At 37.0% G+C, this 24,248-nt stretch overlaps 1 protein-coding gene across 5 annotated transcripts in view; it reads right to left on the bottom strand.

Moving 5' to 3' along the window:
- The window catches only part of UBR3 (ubiquitin protein ligase E3 component n-recognin 3), a 111,785-nt gene that overhangs the window by 85,103 nt on the left and 2,434 nt on the right, over window positions 1-24,248 (bottom strand). For 4 of the 5 annotated variants that reach the window (XM_054070536.1, XM_054070537.1, XM_054070534.1 and 1 more), the window contains exons 2-7: window positions 11,954-12,093; window positions 11,394-11,552; window positions 9,926-10,066; window positions 9,265-9,314; window positions 4,520-4,586; window positions 596-726 (exon numbers count right to left, since the gene is read on the bottom strand). In XM_054070536.1, coding sequence (XP_053926511.1) covers window positions 596-726; window positions 4,520-4,586; window positions 9,265-9,314; window positions 9,926-10,066; window positions 11,394-11,552; window positions 11,954-12,093 — 688 coding nt within the window. The remainder of the gene's footprint in view (window positions 1-595; window positions 727-4,519; window positions 4,587-9,264; window positions 9,315-9,925; window positions 10,067-11,393; window positions 11,553-11,953; window positions 12,094-24,248) is intronic. The other variant, XM_054070538.1, reaches the window with a different exon arrangement.

Below are 24,248 nucleotides of genomic sequence, written 5' to 3'. Positions count from 1 at the left end.
CACACCAAGATTTAAAACAGGAAGATGACATCCAGCCTCCATGACTCCAGGCCAGGAGACACTTGGTAGGGACAACTGCAAAACTCTGGAAGGCTGCCAAAATCACCTAGAGCATAGCTGCAGCACAACCACTCACACTGCAATGGCCTACATGGAGAAACGACTCCCTGCTACAACAGTTACAATAGGAATGAAGTCACCACAATTATTTACCAGTCAATACCACAGTGTAGAATCATTTAATCCTGATCCATATTTTTTAACTCATAAAACCAAATTTACAAAGTTAAATAAAACAAAACAAAATCCAACACATGCAAATATGCACTAGCAGCCAAAAAAAAAAAACACAAACCATAAGGACAAAATTAATAATACTGCTCCAGAATTATCCATCTTCTTTTGATCACATCTTTCTTCAAATACTATACACTTCAGACTCTCTAAAAAAAACTCAAATCAATGCAAGAGATCTACATTATTTTGCTGCTTATTATTCAAATATAAACATACGTGGTCTCATGCAAGGCATAATACACACAAAGCATGTGTAAAAAAAAAAGACATTTAATTTTGAATGAAGTACGTCAAGTACCTTATAATCTTGATCTGGCAGCATGTTGAGTAAGAACGTCACCATCTTCTGTGGAAACTCATATTTTATTGTCCAAAATAATAATTCTTCTAGAAAACATTTATGCTTCAAAACATCCATGATAGATTGATCTGCATAAAAGGTTGGAGGAGTGGATGTGTGATCTAATAATTATTAAAACTGAAAACAATGATAGTGCAGTTGTGTTGTCTTACACACAGTTTAGTAACAAAAATTTAAGAACATCTTGGTGCGCTCTATAAATAATTTTTTTTTTCAAAAACATGGGAAAATTAACACGGCCTACACTGCATAGTGTCAGCCTGTAAGAATAAAAAAGACCTCCCAGAGAAGCCAATTAAAGTTTTCAGTGCAATTCTACTACACAGAGCCTGGTCTTCATTGATTGCACTGAATCGTATCACCTTACTGTAACAGCTCCACTGATTGTAATGAACCACAGTAACTTGTACAATATTTACACAGCTACTTAATTGAGGGAAACTGTTGATGTAGACTACTACTTGGCTCAATTAAAATAACAAAATAAGAAACGACAATTCAGCATTGAGTGATGTGTTCTATTATCTATCTTATTTTTAAAGTAATATATGTACTGATTGACCAATCACAAAGTTGTTTGTTTGGAGTTTTTTATATAAAAAAGTTAGTATCATCAGATAACCATGCACCAGCTCCTGATGGTACCAGAAGAAGCACTCTCACCTCCCCCCAACTCAAGTCTTGGCCATTCACTCTGCCCTCTTACTCATGCTGACAGTCCATCCCTGTAGGGTACCTACACAGGACTCAACTCATCTTTCCATTCCATCAGCTGTGTTTTCAAGCAGATCAATTTCCTGGCTGCAAAGCTGCACAAACTGACCTCTGCTAGAATATACTGCTCATGAGGCTATGGCCTGACACAGCATAAAAATACTAAAATATAAATACTTTTTACCTTCATACTTCAAAGGTTGTTAATTTATGATTTAAAACTACAATAGGCATTGTTCAGTCCTGTAACATATAAAAACTAAAGAAAAGAATCATAATGCTCCTTTTTACCCAGAAGTCAACTAGACTTGAGGAAGTACCCCCCACCAAATCTCATATTCAAATGGGACTGTATGAAACGCTCCCATCAACACAGACTCAAAAACGCTCAAACTGAACATCATATGGCCTTGAAGACCCGTCTCTGCATCGAAGTATGACAGCTTTAGGGATTGCCTTGGATAGCTTTGTGCCTGTCCTAAGCAGAGTAGGCATTTGTGCTTTGCTTAAGCAGGACTTGCCTCCATTTTCCACCGTTGGCAAAGCTCAGAGATCCCTCGTCAAGTGACTGTCAGCCCAAAATACCTCAGAAATGGCAAAAGATTATGAGAAATAACAAATAATTTAAATTTTAGGGATCTCCTCAAGACTTTAGCAAGCCACATTAAAAAAAGGTGTTGTACTCAGTATATTCTACAAGCACTGAAATAAAAAATTACCATCACATAATCATGAAAGATAACTTTATATTAAAATATTCTGTAAAACATTACACTTCACCTACTGTGCCAAACATGATAATCATTTATGTTCTCTCCCTCGTCTCTTGTTAAGAAATCTCATATGTAATTTTAGTGCCCGTGAAAGTTTGGTAGCCATGCAGACTGAAGTCCTCTGTCCACAGAACAGACAGCACAGGTTTAGGCACAGGCCACACGCTCGAGTGAGAACACCAGGCATGGAGACAAGTGACACAACACCGTATCTGTCACTGATGTGCAGCTTCCTCTGACACATATCACAGTTGAACAGTACATATCAAACTCTTTATGCAGCAGTATCAGGCAGGGATGGAAGAACACACATCCTCTTACACTTGCTACAGAATTTAAGTAGGCAGAATGCTCTTATCCAACTTGGAAAATTTGTCAAGAACACAGGGATTAGTGTTCCCACTCTTGTGAAAAGCACCACAAGATTTTAAATTTCTTTTAACAAATAAAAAAAAAATAGTGCCTGTGGGTTTAAAATAGTTTTAAATATCTGATGTTTCAGATGGATGCAGGATGCAGTCTGAAAACCAAATAAAACATAAGTTCACTCAATACTCAGTCCCATACCTGTATCAGTGAACCTAGGCATAAAACCTGTATTTTCTTTAAAGAAACCTTCTCTCCTTTCCTAGGACCACAAAAGACCCTATAGACTGTTGTAAATATCTCTCTGGAATACAAGTCTTCGCGTTCCAAGATATCCTCAGTATATAAATAACCATCTACAAAGACAGTACCACTAAAGATCTAGGATGGGACAGTGAGTCTGCCTATAAGGGAAAGGTAAATCTGTTTTTATTCAATACTCAAGTTTTCCAAAATTTTCTTTTCATACTCTTATTTTATACCCTATTGGACATAAAATATGAATACTGAAAACTTCAGAAAACTATTTGATATTTAATAAAAACAGATACTTACCCTTCCCCCACTGGCAGACTCCCTCCTCTGGGGCTGATATTAGGAGCTATCAACATCATAAGTACAGTCCATGTTGGGATGCCTCAGAGGAGGAAGACTGCAACCCTGAGAGGAAATGAAATGTTGAATTCAAGTATCACTTTTCCTGAAACGTTACTGACGCCAATATTTGTTTTCAGATCTGGCAGCTTCTACACCTGAGCTTCCTCCCTGCCTATTTCCCATAATAAGTTACTATGAAACAGAAAACCAGCTTTTTTTTTTTCTTGCATTACCCGACTAACTTATATTTCAGACAAGCTAGCAGCTGCTAAAATTCAAGACAGCTCTCCTTGGATGTCTAAGTTTTCTGCATTTCTCCAAAACTACCACCTTTTCTGCATTATTATCCTCTGCCACTCACACACCATTTCTAAGATCACCTCCTAACAACATCGTTGCCAAACCATTTAGTTCTCTACTTTTCCAGCTTTCTAATCTCTTTCCTTCAATCTGAAGCCACTAGAAACAATCAATCTTACTTTCCTCATACTCCTCACACCACCTTCATGCCTATTTACTGACTTCATGAAACTCTGCATTTCAAATTCAAGTTCCAAACCTTCACTCCAAAGCCTTTCCAAAAATTTTACTCCAGCTTTCACAAGTTTTCCATTCAAATATTCTTTTCTCAAGGCTGCCGATTTCTTTGTTCCTCCTATGTCAGTCTCCTCATACTAATACATATTATAAAGCAAACATAAAAAAACAAAAAAAAACCACCACCAAAAAAACCCTAACAAATGTGTTCTTTATTTAGTAGTAGAGTTTAAGTGTATTATTTAAACACTTTTCAGCACAAGAACATGTCGAGGACAAGCACAGGATAGGCTAGAGACAAGGTAGTCCTACGGTCATTCTTCAATCAAAATTTGCACTGACCTCAATTTTTTTTTCTTTTCAAAAAGAAACTGCACAGAGGACTAACTTAAATCTAGGAAAATAACAGAGTGGTTCCAAAGGAGACTTCATTCAAGTATCTTAAACTTTACTAGAACAGTACAGAAACATCAACCAGAAGCAGAAAGAACCGCTCTTGTCTGGCTGTGAATACAATCATATTACAGAGCAGCACAGTGAAAAAAAAAAAAATTGTGAAGAACAAATGCATCAGAAACCTATTTCCTAAGCTGTGTTGCAACCCTGCCAGTGAAAATGGAATGAATTTTTAGAGCTTACAACACAAAGGTGACAAAATGACTGGTCAGACTCCCAGACAGCGGTATTCACTCAAGGGAAATCAAAGTTGCCAATTACCACCACTGCACTTGCTGTTCTTTTTTAGCATTTGCTATGTTTCATACCTGGAATGCACAGCACTACGGTGCCTGGGAGGTGAATGAATACTGCTAGACATTTTTAAAGATAGACATAAAAGAAATATGATAAACTGAGATCAGTACTTCATAAATACCTTTGGTGGTGCTGCTTAGTTTCACCCTCTTGCGCTTGCCCACACCTTGGCTACCATCCTGGTCCTCCTGAGGTTGGAGAAGGGTTTAAAAAAATCGATAATCGTATATTTAGAATTTTATTGCCAAGAGATGGTATGCTCTTAAAATTCTGGTTTAACTATCAAGCTAAAACAGAAAAGCCCTGAATATACTCTCTTACCAGAAAAATACTTTTATTGTTTACAGGAACCATGGACTCCATGCAACTCACTAGAAAAAACACAATTTTTTAAACTGCCTTTCTTCCCCTACAGGCATTATCATCTACAAGTTCAAACATCTTCATCTATTTAACTAATTTTGCAAGGTTACTTGCTCTGATTTCTGAAACTGATTCCTACAAAACCATGTAACACTACAAAATTTCTAACTCTTGCACATTCGAGGTTTCCCCTTAATTCACCTGGATGGTTTGCAGTTTTCTGTTTCCTAAAAAAAGTATAAGCCAACATACTGCCCATTAAAGTTGGCAACACAAAGAGCTAGACATTTCCTAATCAATGTAAAGTTTTGATGCAAGAATTATTTTTGACACCTTTAAGAGGCCAAATCTAATTGCCGAATTGTAATTGCTTGTTCCCTGCAGAATAATGGAATCACTTTACGCAGGCACTTGTCATCTGAAGCTTTCAAGGCACTCTGCAAACAAAACAGCAAAGGTTCCAAAGTGCACTGTAAATTAAAACAGCATCACCACCACTTTACAAAATCTAATGCTGGGTGTTAAAAAAGAACGTGACATTAGAGGGCTATATTAATCTGCCATGGTCTTTAGTTACAATAGCAGTCCTAATGAAACAGTGGAAATAAAGAGATATTCCTACTGGATCTAATAAATGAGAGATAATTAACGCATGCATCTACTGTTAAAAATAAGCCATCAATATCCTGTTCCTCTAAGAAAATGCTGTATTTTACATCCAAACTCCACTGCAATGATAAAGAACCCAATGCTTCCTTTCAGAGAACGATAATTCATATTTTATATCTAAGGACTGACAAAAAGTATCATGTTAACATAAAGTCTGAATTCTCCTATATTTTCAGTACTTCCATCTGAAGATTCATTTTAAGATGGACATGCATTTGATCTCTTAGGTGTCCTGTAGTCTTCGTGAACACATGCTACTTTCATACTTCAATCAGGAGCCAGTCAGCTCTTAGGATGTTGCCACTGCCCAATCCCCAAAGGGGCCAAGTACTCTAAAGCAAAAATCAGATCCACTGAGATGTTACTATGAACTGCAGGACTCTGCAATTTAGGACTCCTGCCCTGAAGTAAAGGAATCTAAATTCCTGTAGCTAGAAAGCTGACAGCTAGAGGTCTGAAGACCTCTTCAGCCGCCTCAGTTAATTCAGAAAGTTGCTAAAGGGCCTTAACCAGAAAACAATGCGTTTGGGTATACAAATTATGATTGACGTATTGGATTCTAGCCTCCAACACCACCACCACTCTGGCAAACAAAATGCATTTCCTCTTCTACAGCATGAGAAAAATTTAAACATGTAACAGTCTTCATTGCAACTTTGGAAGCGATTTCACTAGAAAATCAAAATTGAGTGACTTATGAGAAACACTTTCCTGAGAACCCTGTTCCCCTCAATACTGTTTAAATAGTCACTTCCATTGCTGTAGTAAGGCAGGATTAAATCTTAACTTCAAGTGCAGGGGATTTAATGGTCTCAAAATAGTGAGTGCTAGGTCACATGGTGCCTGCCAAGACCAGGGATAAAGAGTAAGTGAACGAGAAAGCAAATGCAGAACACCTTAACGCTGTGTAAATACACATGAATAACAGCGAAGATTTATGTAGATTAGTTTACATAATAAAATATTTAGCAATGTGCGTAAGGTGTGCCATATCTGTTACAAATTCAGAGAATAAACTTCATTTAACAGTGGATATTATACATAGATTTTTGTACAACTGCATTTAATGGCAATTGGAGTCAATAACTACATAATAACTACATAACTGAGTAATAATGGATTCAGTGCTCAATAAACTACAAGGGCAGCCAAACAGAGACGCCCAGCAGAAAGAAGGTGTCCTCAGTGTGGCAAAAGCATTCACAGACTGCATTTTGATTCCTTGGAACATAAAAACTTCTTAAATAGGAGGACAGGTTTAAGAAAGGCCTTTTTTCCTCCTTTTGCACAAAGGAAAACAGAGGGGAAAAAACCTAATAAACTAATAATGTGTTCTCTCCAAAATACCGCAGAATGGAACACAAACCATCTGAGAAGCAAAGCACAAGTAAGCCTATACCAGAGTGGGGTTTTTTGGAGATTTGTTGAGGGAGGAAGCGGGGAGCAGTGATACAACAAAACAGAACAACCCACAACACATCTCAGGATACAACCACATGGAAAGGGTCATTGGGCACTGGAACAGGCTGCCCAAGGAGGTGGTCGAGTCACCTTCCCTGGAGGTGTTTAAGGGGTGGGTGGATGAGCTGCTGAGGGGCATGGTTGAGGGAGTGTTAGGAATGGTTGGACTCAATGACCCAGTGGGTCCCTTCCAACATAGTGATTCTATGATTCTGTGATTCAGATTCATTTTCAGCTTTGTACCATCTACTGTTTCAGAAGTGAAACTAAATACTGAACTAAGCAAAACTTTTCAAGCTATTTATTTTCCTGCAGAAGCACTGCTCTGACTTGTAGCCTATGTAACTTCTGCAATCCCGCCTCTGATCTGTGAAACAATACTACCTTTAACACTTACTTGATAAGAAAGAATATTAACCTGTCTGGATTCATCTTAAATACCAGAAGAAGAAAATCCAGTTAAAAGTGTACTCTTGCCACATTTCTTACTTCGAACATAGTTTTACTCCACTGCAAGAGAGTATAATAAGGCATTAAAAAAAATGAAAAAAATGCCCTTTGTAACTTATGGGAGAGGGCAAGGGAGAGGAAGAGAAGCCATTAAGCATGATAATTTTTTTCCTCATTTCTCTAGTAACATTTTTCTAAGGAGCATTTCAATCTTTCACCTGCACAGTTCTGGTTTGCCTTTTGGGTGAAAGGACTGGACTTCCTTTTCGGCAATCTGTAGTTGTCAAGCAGACTATGATTAAGAAAAAATAACAAAAATACAACTTTCTTCGAAGATGCCAGTAACTGGAAAAAAAACAAGAAACTTGACATTATTTTTAATTGCATCCCATACTGTATCAATGTGATTTTATTGAAGATATGAAAGGAAAACTGAGAAGTGAAAATACATACCAAAAATCATTTAGTGTTTATTGGTTTATCTGCACGTTACTTGTTCTTCTCTTTTAAAGTATTCTGAATACAGATTTCAAGGGTCTTGTTCTTTTTTACAATGTACCTTAATAATGCAATTAACACACTTTCCATGTATGTGAGCATACAAAGAATTTCAATTCAGAAAGAAAAAAAAAAAAAATCACACCTGTGGTGCCATAGTAAAATACCTTCACGTATCTTTATATCCTGGACATCAGAAAGAAAAATCTCTAGAAAACGGGTATCTTTCACTAGCAAGATATAACGAAGTTGCTGCAATTGCTCCCTTTTTTTTCATAAAATCTTTTCCTAATAAAAAATTCTTTGCTCCTAAAATACATCTGTGGCTCTACTTCCCTCTTGGACTTATTTCCCAAAAGAAATGTCAGGAATACTAAATCACTCTTCATACTCAACAACTTCAGTTTACTCCCCTCTCCTCATCACTTACAGGGGTAAAACAGAAAGAAGTATGCTGAGCCTTTTAAAGCTCATTTGAAAACACTGCTTGGGGTTAACTTGAATTGCTGCCTTCTTTCATGGCCTTAAAAGTGATACTGTCAGCAGTCCTTCCCTTTTTTATTAGTCATTTGTTTATTTGTCAAGTGATGGTGAAAAAAACAACAAGCACTCTGAAAAATGCCAAATTATAAATAGCACTGCTGAAAGCTTAACAGATGCTGCTGTGCTCATAACAGAGGCAAACATGTCATACAACTGTTTTAGACATACAACAACAATTGGTTTTACTTCAATGCTTGTTCACATAGAATTCAAAGTAAGCAAAAATTCTATGAAAAGCGATACTTGATATTGTTTAAAGTTTGTTTTGCTACTCTACCAGAATGGTTGCGAAGGCTTACAAGTTGAAATCAGGTTTTAGACAAGAGGGAAATAATATGAGAATAAATCAATAACATAACTCTACCAGACTTTAACTTCCACTATTAAATTCCACTTATTCATTACAGCTCAATCTAAAAGGAGATTCCCTCCTTTTTACTCCCACTCAATATATCTGGTAAGTAAGGTCAAGTCTACACATGAGAATTTATCTACAGAGAAATTCTCACTGCTGCTGTCACCAGTTCAGCTGGATTCTCAAGTGCCACAAACTGCTTACATCATTCACAGCACCACACGCTTTAAGTTTGTCAAGTAAATTTGACTTCATTAAAGCAGTGACTTTTTAACTACCTACACAAGTTTCTTTACATTACACACATAAAATAAACTGAAATACTATTAGCAAAAATAAGAACTGTTCAGGATGCTCTTAGTAAATCAAAGGCATAAGACTGATTGCTTTATATCTCCATTATTTCTAATTATTAAAATGGAGAGAACGTGGTAGATAGAAGTTACAACTTGTGGGATTTGGCTATAAGCATTCTTCCCATTTAATATTTTGTTGCAGTTCATTACAGTCTTTAAAAACTGTCTCACCTCATCTGAAGAATCCCCTTGTCCTGATGTTGTCGTAGCCCCTGCTAAACCTTTTGAAATAAAAAACATTCAGATTCCTTTCATAAGTCTTATACTGAACATAGAGTATTTTATGGTACTTAATGAGCCAGTATGAAACGAAATGCTAAATTAACTTCCTTTAAAAAGATACACAGCACTGGGCTAAAAAGTTGGAGTAAGATTTCCAAGCAATACAAAACCAGGGATTTGCAAGTATGTTCCACTGAAGAGCTTCAACCTACTGAGTCAAGGGAGATGTGTTCTTTCAGAAACTGCAGAACACTCCGATGGCCTTCAGTGATCAAAAACAAAAATCCACAGCACTTTTGCAAGAATAGGTGGCTTAACTTAGTTGTAATGACAAAATTCCACTACGAGCAATTTCATCTTGCCTACTCAAATTCTACTAATGCTATGACTAGGAAGCGATGCTTAGTATATTAGCAACAAAAAGTTAACACGTTCAACTTTGTTGATAGGATTAAAATTAGTCCTGTAATTTGGTGGTGCACTAAATAACAAGTAATTCCTTAAGTTCCATTCAGATTTTTTTAAAAAAAAAATAAATAAACTAAAAGAATGGTTTATATAGAAATCAGCAATAATCAAGTTTTCTCATAAAATATTTTTCTACACAAACCTTGAACTGCCAACGTGCTGGTTCCAGCTCCTTGTTCCTGCATACATGCAATTTTATCCTCAGGAAATGCCAGTCCAGAGCCTTTCAAAGCAATGAGGTACTTTTCATGACTTTTCTTTGCACATGCATTCTCTCCTATACCTTGAATACATACGTAAAACAGCATTAAAGTACAACAGCAGCTACTTGGTTCATATACCTAATATTCTATACAAGCAATCTAAAAAATGATCCACAGTATTTACTGAGTTGTACAACTGTGAGATGGAGAAGCTGAAATCCAAATGAACTGAAATCCAAAAGACCAGAAACCTCTTCAGATTTTCCCTTCTGACACATTGTTTTCTTCTAAAATTTTGTACTTCACTTCTATTTCACCAGCACCACCACCACTAACACTACAGTGAAAAAAAGATTTGTTCTGATACTTCAGAACAGTTGGGTTTGGACAGAAGGTACAGGGAACCAAGACTTCCAATAGGAAAAAATATAAACCAACAAAATCAAGTAATGGTAATACACCATACACGGTTTCTAATATTTTTAGTTTTTCTTTCAAAGTTCAAGTTTTGAGAGCTGCAGTTAACAGAGACTGTTCATAAACATGTGATTGTTTCAACTGTTTGATGAAGCAAAGTCAGACAGCACGCTCAGGACATAAGATTTTCCACAAAGAAATGGACAAAATAAAACCCAGCACATTTCTTTATATACACTGCTTTGCTCTAAAATCTCTTTCTTTGCTTTCCCCACCCAGAAACTGCCTGTTCTTCAACTAGCTGCTGCCCAAACCAGTTATGGCAACTTAAAGCTACAGTAATTACTATTTGTTCCACACCTAAGCAAAAGAAGTATACAAAGGACTCAAAAAAGGTACCTTCTAAGAAAATAAGATGGAGGTAATTTATACTACATTGTTTGAGGTTAATAGCAACTGCCTGATATTTTCAGATTCATTGTGAGATTTGGCAGAGGATGGAATAAATAATCGGGAGCGGGGGCAGGGGGTGTTGTTTTTAAGGCAAAAAAGAAAAAAGTTTTGCACAGAAGTGCAGGACAGACAAGGGCCTTCTGACATTCCGGTTTCTTCTAGTAACCTCTGTGAGACCAGATTTCAAAATAAGTCAGACATATTCCACTTTAAATAAGCTCAATATGCCTTATTCAGAAGTACTAACCTGCTGTGTTCAATTCCCTTTAAAGAGAAAGGATTTATTATAAAAACCCTTTTGAAACAACGTATCTTTATACAGCTATCTGGAACACAGAAGATAAGTTTTGTTGTTACAAGTCTTAACAACAAATCTAGTTGCTCCTGAAGACAAACCCTCTACCATCAAAAACAAATAATATCCTTAAAAAGGGCATTTTTTCTGGGTTTTGAGAAGACAAAAACATGCAGAAACTGAAGTGATAAATAAAACTTACACCCTTAAATTCTTCACAATTAAAAATAACACAAACGTACCAGAGCTAAGATCTTTGTAGAACTGTTGGCTAGTCAAAACCTGGGTAAGAACTGACCGCATTGCCCCTCCCATTTTGGTCAAGTCTTCTAGAAAGGAAACATGAGGCTCCAAAACCTGGAGGATTTTATGAAGGTCCTTCTCTGATGGCAGATCAAGAGCTGAAAAACATATAGGAAGAATTTTTGGTTTAAATGTAATGTAATTTGGCCAAGATCTTCACAAGGCCAAACAGCTGTGATCACCACTAACATAATTTATAAATTCAGAATGCTCTAAAATTCGTATGTACAAATTCCATATTAATCTTGGTTTCATTTTCTGGAAGAGCTCAACACAATGCCAGGTAACCCTTTAAATGTATTTAAGAAGCTCTTCAGCAGAGAAAAAAAAAAAAAAAATCACAATTGCCTGGCCAGACAGTTACTTTATTAGGAGAAGCGGCACAAAATTCAATGATGTAAACTATAGATAGCATTCATGTAGTATGTCTTCACAGACTGCAAAGCAAGAGACAGCAGCATGGTAAGGTGTGCTAGATACATGCAAATTTAAAACATACCAGGCTCATTATACCCCTCTCTTAAGTGCTGAATAAGACTAAAGATGAACTGTGGAAGAACTAATTCTGACATCATCAACAAGTCTTTCGGGACACATGGAACATTTGAATTCGACTTAACCCGATGTCTTTTACAAAACCTATAAAACAAGAGAAAAAATGTTAGCCAAGTACAGCTCAGCAGAGTTAAGATATTCTAAGAAAGCCATTAATTTTTCCATTTTTCAGATTACATACTTTTCTGTTAAAGGTGGGTTGGCATTTCAGAATCTAATTTCCACACATGTTCAACCTCATTTTGTTTCCAAGTCCAGCATATTATACATGTGCCAATTTTTTTTCCCTTCTCAAAGTTCACGTATCTAACATCCCAGTTTCCTCCCACACATGCTAGAAGTATCTTCCGTTGAACAATCAGGAGAATATTGAATTTTTCTTTAAGACATATCTCCCAATTTCTAAGCAACGTAACTGAAAATACTGAACTCAAACAGCTCCTCTCCTTTTTGAGGAATGGCTAGAGGCTGGCCTGACTCTTCAAGTCCTCATTCAGACACCAACTTTATTTTATTAGCGTCAAAAGACATTAAAAACTTCCAAAAGCAGTATTAAGTTATTAAGCAGGTTAAGTATTTATTTCACGTGTATATCAACTAAGGTTTACTTATCAAGATGATAGCAACACCCTGCAAAAGTTGTGAAAATTGTTTCATTTACAAAGAAAAGAAAACATTTCTTTGGAGAATTCCTGTATGGTGGTAGTTGAGGCTTGGCTAATGCACAATGACATGAGTTTGAGCCAAACCCCATTAGAGCAGACAGAATGATTTCCCACTGACTTAACATGATCCTGACTCAAGAGCCACCGAATACTTTCCTGTTCCAAATCTATTTTTAGAGAGGACATTTACCAACATCAAAGGGTTATTTATCCACGTCTGAAAAGAAGCTAACAAGGAATAAAAAGTCTAAAAACAGATCAGGAAAAAAGTGAACTTTATTGGAACAATTCATTAGATGTCAGTAATTTTTCAACATAAAGATGCAGAAATAGATTCAACTTTGTTTGGAACATGAAAATTCTTTTCTAAATTTATTCATGTCTTCATTGCATTTGCTATGCCATATTTTCCAGAAGCCTACTACTTTCTACAACATAACCGTTTCTTCTTTGATGACCATTAAAGTATCATCTCCGAGAGAAGAAGGAAATAGAAGAAAGCCAAAAAGCAAGCATCTGAAGCTAGAACATAAAAAAAGAAAAAAGGAGGATGCAAGTCCAGCTCTTATACATTACAGATTACACTTTTTATTAAGAAAAGATAAACAAGGACAATATTATCTAGATGATTTGCAGTTTTTATTTACAGCCTATTTATCCCTGGTGAGGGCAGGATGCCTTGCAGAAAGAGCTCAGTGATAACTGACAACTTTCTGTTAATTAATGCACAAGTGGATGATTTCCACTTTTGTCATTCACTTTTGCAAATGACATTCACAGAAGTGTGAAAAGTCATTCACTTCTTCACTTTTGTCATTCGCTGCTGTCTCACCCACATATGGAAACCTGAACTGCCATAAACCACACATCTGGCCTGATCTATGCTGCAGTACGGGACCTCATTTATTACCTTAAATGAATTTGGTTTCCCTTTCACCATTACCCTTACAGGGAGAGATCAAAAGTAAATAAAGACTTAAAGGACTCACAAGGAAAGAATTGTGCACTGTGTTTTAAAATCTTCTGCTTGGTTCCCCCATATATTCTGCATCCACCTAAAAGATGTTTTTGCTGGTTATGATCACAAGCTAAGGAAGCCACCATTACAAAATTCACACAAAGTTGTTTTGAATCCAAATTTCTGGTAAGCAGAAGGCTTCCTTCCCCAGAAAATAAAGAGCTCTGCTCCCTAAGAAGTCTATGTGACCACAGCACTTGTGCATCGGCCTACAGATTAATTATCCTGAATTTAACATATCCTGTAGCTAAAGGTTATGAATCACGTGTTCTCTTGAGACTTCCAAGAAAGCATTATTGACTTACAGAGTGTGCTTAAATTACTATAATAATACAGGTTCTGGAAAAACAAGGAAGAACTCAAATTTAATTCATTGTAAGGAAATGTCCTTTCACTGTCACATGCACAAATTACAGGAGTTTCTAGATACCAGGCCCTAAACCTTAAAAGTAGGAATGCCAGTATCATTTTACAAGACGAGACTCATTCTATATTTATGGTTCAAAGGCTTCAAAGTATTGTCTGAAATCAATATATTATTGTAGCCATTCTTAACTAACAGCTAGAAACGCTTACGTGGTAAGGATCCCAGAACACACCCATACTGACACAACTCACCTCTGCACAAGCTATTGGCCATTCTGAATTTCAAAGGCAAGAACGAATCTAAGCCACAATGATCCAGAAAGCCAATGCTCAGATTTCATTATTTACAAGTCAGGCTGAAGAAATCTTACTGAGCCAAAGTTTGTAATATTCACCCATGAGACTCCGTTTTACATCAAATTACGGAAAACCAATCCTGCCACTTTACATTACTTCTACAATCCTGAAATACTAATACTGCGTTCTACTCAAAGACCTACTGCCTTTACAGAGTGCTATAACAATTCTTCTACAAATATTGATCAAAATGACAGACAGAGGATTGGAAGATCGTCAGATTTAAAACAACAGCTGATTTAACCAAAAAGAGACAGAAACACAAACTGTGCCATGGAAGAAACAAGCTGAAACTTCTTATACAGGCAGAAGGAGAAACCTGTGAAAAACTTCTCAATGGGTTACACAGTCACTGGACAAACAGCAGACAAAGCTATTCCATAATCAGTGCCTTGTACTCCTGAGCGAGCTTCCTTACGACAGCATCAGCTAAAGAATGGTCAGTCTACCTAGACCTGCATTTCAAAATGCTTCCAAGACTACTCGAATAGTGTTTTAATGGGCAACAAAAAGGAGTTTTTTCCATATCTCTCCTGGTAACATCAAGCCTTGGAAATCCACCACTTCGAGGAGGTCTAACACAGAAGTACTAAAATATAGGTCTACGTGGAGACACAACCACTGTCTTTTTCCCTTATTCTTTTCTCTGATTCAAAAGCATATTCTCGGGTTTGTTTGCTATGCAGTTCCCTAGCTTTGAAATTGCTTTTTTTACAAAAAGACAACGCTAATTTCAGCAAAACCAGAGAATAACACAGTAACTTGCAATTAAATAAAAACAGAGGCTTAACAAGCAATCTTGTCAACGTGACTTCAACTATAATTTCTGAAGTTTCTTATGCAGCACTGATATCTTATTTTCAAGATTTAGAAGAACATAGTTGATATCTACACAAACAAGGAATGCCATGCATTATTGATATAAGCAACATCAACATCATCTGAGCAACCTTCACTTTAGACTTTGCAGATTCACTCCATTCTCTCTTACTATTTTCATCTTTAATAATTCTGCCATGAATTTCCAAAATATATTTTTAGAAGTGGCTTCAGGCAAAATAACTCCTTTTCCTTAGGTTACAGTTTCACAACTGCTTAAGTTGAGCCAGGATATTCCTGTCACAATTCTGTCTTCTGCCCTCACTTCTTCCAGCACTGGCACTCCATTAATCCAGTGCTAAGCCAGCTCAGCAGCTAAGCTAGCAAAAGTTATTTACTTAAAAAAATTCACTAGGCCAGGTTAAATCCACCAACACTCACAGACCTGCCTCCTCAGAAATCAGACTGAAATCCCTGAATCATCCTGCCATCATCTCTTTCATCGCTTACCTGAGAAGGAGCAAAACACAGAACAAAAACCCAACAAAGCAGGCGAATGCTGTCCTGACCAACCAGCAGACCAGGCAGACACAAGGCTTGCTGTGAAGGCAACTCCACTGCTTCAAAGGATAATTCTTAAACTTTTCCAGTTACAACAGCGGCTGATAAAAGCCTTCAGTAGCAGCCAGATCACATTTCTACAGCTTTTGAACATTTGCTCAGCCCTCCTTACACTACATGCCACAGCGTCAGTTGCATTTCAGAAACTTGACATTAAGTTCATGCATGCACAGAAGGACTGTTTTTACCCTTAATTTTCTCTTGTTTTGTCCCCTGCCTCCCCATGATTACAAATAATTTGTATTTGTTTTAAACTGGATCATGAAGCTGTCAAAAGGCAGCATCCCATTTTCACAAACCTTACAGTACTACAGCACTATGAATACCTGACTCCAACAGAAGCTTTTAGGGACGAGAATCTGGGACCCAAGTGAAAGCTACTGGAAACCAATTCCTAAACAAAGAAAGTAAACCTATACTCGATTCTTCGTTTCGGTAACAACATCAAGCCTAACATGAGGTTTTATTTAAGATATTACATACAGTTCATATTGTATACCACATGGCTGACATAGTCACTAATGTTTCATAAAGTATCAAACAAAATAAGCAAGTTTTGCAAATAAAAATTCAACATGTTTAAAAAGATTACGCATTTTGTCACCACTGTAAAAGTAACATGCAAATACTGTTCTTAGGCACACTGAAACCACAAAATAGATGCAAGATGCAAAATATTTTGAGTGCTACAATTGCGTCTCAGTTTTTGTGACCTGATTTTTCATTCTTTACATACTGATAAAGAGCATTTAAATGTTTTTTTCCTGCTTTTGCAGTTCACATTAAAACAAATGTTAGTTCAGAACAAAATATAACTTTCATAATCAGGATTAGAAAATTATCTGGATGAAAAAGGCTTTTGATATACTGTAGCTTTGCTTAATGTAAATCCACTGTACCTAACCAAACATGATGGTAACTCTGAAGAAATTGAGAGAAATAAAATGTTGCTCAGAAAAACAAGTTTTGCATGTTTCCCCCACCACATGCTAGTAATTAAATTTCAATACTTAAATTAATTAAATTCCCTCCACCTGTAAAACAGGCTTCCAAAAGTGAATCAATGTGGTACTGACGCCAAGGTCTAAGGAATGACAGCTCTTCGGCTCTTTCAGAAAGCTGCACGCTACAGAGGAGTTCAGAGACAACACTGAATATTTGCATTTCTGCTGTGAGGGACTGCAACAAGGAGCAAAGCCAACTGGAAAGATGTCAGTCTAACCCTTCTAGCCAGGAAAGCTCCAAAGAAAAAACAGAGTTGATAATGAAGGACAATGAAACATGGCAGAAATATTAATGGCTTTGCAAGAAGAAAAACACCAGAGCACCTTTGAAGGACATCTTCCCAGGCTATAAGCCTTCATGAAAAAGCTGTTTGGCCAGATCAGGAGACTAGAAATCACAAATTAGACTCTTAGAAGTTATTCCAGTCCTTGCAGAACAACAGAAAGAGAGGCAGTGAGTCACTCACCAGAAGCTCCCTTGGCATTTAGTGCTATACTGAGTGCCCTTCAGCAAAGCAAGCTCTTCACTTCAAAGAAAAGGCAAAGCAGCTCTGCAGAAGAGCATTTCTATTATTCTCTTAGGCCTCAGACATAAACATCTTGTGTAGTAGACAAAACTACAATGAGTTTCATTAGTACACTAAAGTACCTGCAATCAATCAGAAACAGTAGATTTAGCAGTTCCAGTTCTAAGACCTTAGCATTACAGCAAGAATGAGAAGGAACAGACTTCTGAGTAGAGCTGAAACTGAGCCCACATTTGAATGGACACAGTTGCTGAATTTGAGCATTTTGATAGATGAGAGAGTAATTCAAAAGAGTAACACCATCTTCTGTTGCAAAAATATTGTCTTTATAAAAGGGTGAATGCTCCGAGATACAATTACTGCACTGTAATTGCATCTAAGTACAGCTTACATTTACCTTGTTTGATTGAAAAGCCTCATTTTACACACAATTTAAAATATATTTGTATGACAAGAGATGGACAGCCAGACAACTTACACACAAAACACTTTTTCAAACATCACAGTGACTGCAAAGCAAAGCTCTTACGAAGAGCCTCAGTTATGCTGTTAATGGCAATATTAAGATTATTAAAATTATCTTAATTCAATTTGCACATATGAATACAGTCTTTAATCATTTGGTCCAACAGGAGTTGCAGCTTTTTCAGTTGAGACAAGAAACAGCATTTTCTAAACGAGCAGTTAATTTAGTATTTCACTGTACTGAAAAAGGCACTGATGAGAATACTCTTCAAACTCAACTCTAAAAAGGAATTGAGGAAGTCTAACATTAAAAAGGTCATGAGAAAAATATTGACATTCAAAATTTTCACAGCATGGAATCTAAAGGTGTCATATTTTATCTTTGTTTTTTATATGGACCTAAATACACATTAAATAAGATAAAATGCATATTCTAGTTCTAGGTGCTTAATGCCATAATCTTTAGGATCTAATTTTTCAGAGTTCTTAGCCTTACATACTATTTGCAAAGCAGAATTCCCAACTGAATTCAAAAGCAAGTCTGAGAGACAAGCAGATCAGCAAATTGAATATCTGGTCCTGAGCCTGCATCAGTCATCTTTACTTTACTTGGCCCTCACTCTTCCCAAACCATTAGTTTACATGCCGTCTCTCCCTGCGCAGGTGCTTTCAGAGTCTCATCTATTATCTACCTTAAAGAAATAGACGGTACATCTGCTAGTCAAAGAACAAAACTCAAGTTTCCAAAACAGAGTCAACAGAAATATTTTTCTAGGTAAGAAAATTTTTCCAAGAAAATTTAAACCGGTCAAACATACAGCACATAATATTTTGGCCCAAATACTTCATCTGACAAAGTCCTAAGCAACTCCATAGTGCTAGACAAATGTAAAAGCAACCTTCATTTCTTCAGGATTTGAGTAAGATGTGTGGATTTTAAGAAAAGTTATCAACTTAAGCTGGAGATACCACTTTGGTGAGGGCTCCAACAGACAGGGCGTCTACATATGTAATTTGTAGTTTTCTTGGAAAAGTAAGTGTCCATGGGTTTCATACGAGAGCTATTATGGCTGCAGGTGCTGTGCAGAAAAGGAGAGATGCACTCTGATGAAGGGAACAAGAGTTCATTATATAGTCCTCATTACTCTCAATACCCAAACGGCTCTATTACTTCAATGTAAACAAAATTAATCACAGTATTTTCAAAGCTTACTCTACCAGAACTGCAGCTGTCAGATACCCTTCCAGGATTTTTTTAAAATGTAAAATACCTGATATTCTGCAAGTGATAAGGAAGAATGGCCTGAACTTTGAGTCAACCTATATTAATTGTTATTAAGAAAGATTTAAGAGACAAAAGTTCTTTAGGAACGTGTTCCCCAAACGTACATCCAAAATCACATTTATTCTGTTCGCAACAGATCCACTGACAGCTCCAGGTAAAACAGATACGTACCAGACAAATAACACTCCACCCCAGCATAGCAAAGTTAGAATCCTGGACAGCTGATAGTTTCACAAAAGGGATAAAAGAAGCTTTAGAAGTTAGTAGGATCAAAGCAAAGGAACTTAAAAATCAACATCAGCCCAAATCTAAACAAGACTGTTTCAATAAACCTCCAAAACATCAGTTCCTCTTAAACTTAATATATACCAAGGCATATTACAAAGCAATAGACAAGTCATACCACAAATAAACAAGTTTAAGACAAGATATACAGCAGTTGTACCTTGTAAGCTCAATCTTCTGAGTACTGTCTGTTCTTCCAATCAGACTGGCCCTATCAGCAAAAGCTTTGGGGCAGAACTATCATTATTTTAAGTCTGTTCATTGACTAACACAGCAAAAGTTCAGGCTTCTAAACGTTTAAAGTTATGCATATTGATAAATTTGAGTATCTTACTGATTCCCTTGAAATAACTGCACGTCATTCCTGAGTTACGTATGAAGTACATGGCGTCTAGTCAGGCCACAGCTCTAAAAGCAGTAACGCGAAATTATCACTTGGCTGTTAACCATTTGGAAAACATTGCAGCAACTAATTTAGAGGCTGATGTAGTCCTAATTAGAGACATTCTTAGAAAATCAAGACTGGCAGGTTTGTGAGCTGACTGTATATCATGATGGACATAGTCAACAGTGATCTGAAATATTTTTTTTGCTTTCCAAGGATAAGACCTAACATGAAGCTCTGTGAGAACTATGGAATGGTATTGTGGATCCTAAGGAGCAATACAAAATATCAAACTTTGCATCTGGGGGAGGTGGAGAGGAAAGCAGGGGCAATCAATTATTTACTGCATGGTAGCTGCAATTCTACAAAATGCTGCAGTCAGTGTGAATCCCAGCATGAATTCCTGTACCTCATACCTGGAAGATCAGGCAGTGCAGTCTTTGTTCTGAACAGTCGCACCCACCAGGGCCCAGAGGTTTATTCAAAGTCTCACACCAAGCTAACAGGCAGTACAGCTCAGACTTGTCCTCAGTCCCTTCAGTCAGAAGTCCTTGGTAGCCCAAAGGGCTTCCAAAGGAGAGTTGTTAGAGGTCCCACAGAATGCCATTTGTACCAGCCCAACAATCCTGAAAACACTGCATGTTTTTATGTTGTTTTCTAATGCGCAGAAGCTAAACTCCTTGACAACGTGCAGAGTCTCAGACTGTTGACAAAGCATCCGCTTCAGCAGCTTCTTGAAGAAAGGTCCGAAAGAGCACCCTTCCCTCCTTAGGCTGCATTACAAAATTTAGCCTCGATTCCGGAGAACCGAAACCTTCTTGTCTACAGTTAAAAAATACAACTGATAGAATCACACTGGAAGGGACAGGTTTAAGCAGCAACACGCTGTGTATAAGCTAAACAGGTGATTCACTGTCGCAAGACAGGCCATGAAATAACTACATAATCTCCTTAATGCCAATAAAATAGTTACTGCTTGTATGCCCAGAACCCAGCTGCAGACATAGCTGACTTTTCTGATCTTAAGTGGATCACAACTGCTACAAGATACAACAGACCTTGCCTTATGAAAGAGCACAGAATACAACCACAAGTAACTATTAACAACAGCTTTCTCAGGAGCAAGCCTGCTTTATTATTGTCACTCCATTTGTTAAAGTTTCCTCGAGTCTGGAATTAGAAAAGGTCCTTTACTCTTACTTAGCAAGAGAAAGTTAAAGAAATAGAATATATTCTTCCATAGCTCTCAAACAATGGGGCCACACTGAAATGATCTCCTCTAAGGAAGTGCCTCTGACAACAGATAAAATATGGAATTGAGTAAGAAGGAGGAGGAAAAGAAGGATATGGGGACAGAGCAACAAAGCTCACCAATACAAGGTATCTACTGTCCAAAAATTTAAATTTAACTAAAACTAACTATTCAATAATACCTACTGGGTGCAAATATTTAAATGCACTGAAAAGAACAGTAAATTCTAACTAAATTAAAGAAAGATAAAATTAGCAGGCAAGAACCTACAAATACACCTCTCCTACTCGTTGACAGCAAGAGAAGGCAAAGAGAATTTTCCATCCTTTTCTAAGCATCTTGGTAAACCTAACTGATGCACCACTCCCCAAGAGAGATACAATATAAAAAAAGAGATCTGATCTAGTGTGTAGCTCAGACAGAATCTCCACAAAGCCGACACAGATGTACACTCTAAGACACAGAGCTAAATGGAACATTAGATATGGATCATAAGAGACAGGACTGCAGAACACTTAGAGGTCAGTACTTGAAAGTGCTTTTGGAAACATAGTATACAACATCAATCTGTAACAGTTACCTTTCTTATAACTATAGGGGTTTTTTTACTTCACATATGCCTACTGATAAAGAAATGGCACAAGTCACAAGTGCAAAATGATAAGTTTCTTACACCCTTTGATGTAAATCATAAGAGAAGGCAATGCTCTATGTCAATGGAGCCATTTGTTGCCATAACTACCATCAAAAACACAGCAAATATCAATGCAAAAACCACTTTAATGAAATTCTTCACCTGGCTTTTTGCCTTTCAGGATATGCAACCCTTGATGAAGACATTCTCTTTGTATTGTAATGCAGCACTAAAACATCTGCTTCCCACATGATTAATTTAACAAATAAGTCAACACACACTGAGGCATACTCAGAAACAGGACACGGGGGAATGAAACTGCCGAAACGTAGAAGCTCTCTAGCGTATCAGGTTATTGTCTATAGACTTAAAAGGGAATCAGAACAAGACAGCCACAGAAATAAGACAGCACTTATAAGTAACAGATTACTGACTCATTATACTCTTATTACGACCACATGGCATACTGTTTTCTTCAAGCTTATTTTATAAATTATCAAGTTTCATTATAATCCAAGATCACCTACCAACCAAAAATGCTCCAGTCTGAATCTCCCCCATCCAACTGCATCAGGTTTTTCCCTCCAACAGACAAACCTGCCTGCTGAACTATGAGCATATGACTACTATAAATGCTTTAGAACTGAAGACGTTGCCTTCCTCAAAATATTATTAATAATCTCTGATGGAGCTGCAGAATTTCATTTGCCCATGGCTAGATACCATATGGAAGAGGACTAGTACTATTTTCAGCTACTGACATAGCACTAGATCTTAAAACCTATTAAGCCACACCACAGATAGACTTTTTAATACTTTGGCAAGCAGCTACAATTACAAACTTGGATATTTTCTAAAGTTTAAGTCACATTCTAGTAGATCAGACCAACTGCAATTAATCTGATCACCAAAACCACTGAAATTTGCATGCGAATCAAAAGGTTCAAGGGTGATAACCTATTTTTTCTAAGCCAAATGAGAATTACACAAGGTACCCAAAACCAAATCAGCATCCATCTATTGTGCTATATTCCAGCTTCTTTACATGACGGCATCACAAATTAAAAAAAAAAAAATAACACTCTTCTCTATAAAAAGTTAATTCTAGATTTAATTAGTAAAGAAATTAACACACACATCCTCATGTCCCAGACCAAAGCATCACTAGATTTATTTTAGCCACACTAAAGAAGAAGATATTCCAGGTAGTAAACTGGAGAGATTTCCTTTACAGCAGATCAGTTTACTAAGACTTCATCAGAAGTATTTTTTGAGATCCATCTAATCAAAAAAAACTCTGAACATGGACAGCAGATGATAAGAACCAACAGAAACAAACTACTGTTACTGTAACACTTACATACAGCACCTACATAAAATTTTATCTGAGCAGGCAGATGGTAGATAAGGTTCGTAAGTAGGCTCCATATTTGATTCCCTTGCTATTAATAGAAACCTAGGCTGTGGTGGCCAAGGTTATATCGGGCTAGACACACTCTGCCTTCCTGAATCTACCATGAAGGCCTTAATTTTAACATGTAAACCATTACCTTTGTAATTGTGCAACTGGTTTGTACACATAATGTTAAATCAGTTTATCTACACACGCTGCATTGAAGCAATTCAAGTCAACAGGCAAAACTCTCTGTGTCTGTGCACACACTGATGTTTTTACATTGGTTTAAGCTTAACTTTGTCTTGTGCAGCAAAGTTTTCTAGTTCGCTTAATTGCACTGGCTTAACATCAGCTCTCCAGCTAAGTAGAGTGACCGAGTGCTGAGTGCAGGCACGCAGTATATTGCCATGTACTGTCCCCCTGCATGCCCAGGAAGACTGGACAATCAATCTACTGCCAACCTTGAAGCGTGGTTTCTGAATAGATACTATGGAATTCTTCATCTAAAACAAACAAATCTCCTGAGGGGACCTACCTCACACTCAAGACAATCTTCTCTTAAATTCTACTATTAAGTAGGGTATAGAGAGAAATGAGAACGTTCTTACTCCCTCAGGCTTGCATCTATTTACACTGCAAAATTTAACAGGCTTTTTTATTATTTTTATTCTCTACTAAACCAGCTTTCCTCACTGTTTAAAACAGGAAAAGACAACTGTGAAACTCTTGGGTGAGAGTAGTATCAGAAGTCATTTTCGTATTTACCTGAAGTAGATCCATCTGTGCTCTAATAAAATCCTACCACTAAGAGGAGCCCTAAATCTATACCACACTGAGCACTGGAAGAAGTGACATTAAATTTTTTTTCTTACTTCTGAAAATCAAGAGGAACTGTTACTTCAGTGATACTGAGGAAAGCAAAATCGCCAGAAGTTGAACAAGACCTGATAAAGAGTCACTTCAGGAACAGCTCCTTGAAAGCACTGAAATCAATGAAAACGCAAGTAGGGAAAAAATTCTTCCATTGGAGGGAGTCCACCAATAAGAAAATATTTTACCTAAAAGGAAGAATGAAGAAATTACAAAAGCAGATAGTAAGAGAAACAAAGTGGGGGGGAGGGGGGGGAAGCATAACAATAACAAAGAGCGAAGCCACCTCA

The sequence above is a fragment of the Cuculus canorus genome, chromosome 6 (assembly GCF_017976375.1).
Source record: "Cuculus canorus isolate bCucCan1 chromosome 6, bCucCan1.pri, whole genome shotgun sequence".
In the NCBI taxonomy this organism is placed as follows: domain Eukaryota; kingdom Metazoa; phylum Chordata; class Aves; order Cuculiformes; family Cuculidae; genus Cuculus; species Cuculus canorus.
The sequence above is the reverse complement of the archived record's forward strand: the minus strand, read 5'-3'. Positions and strand labels throughout refer to the sequence as shown.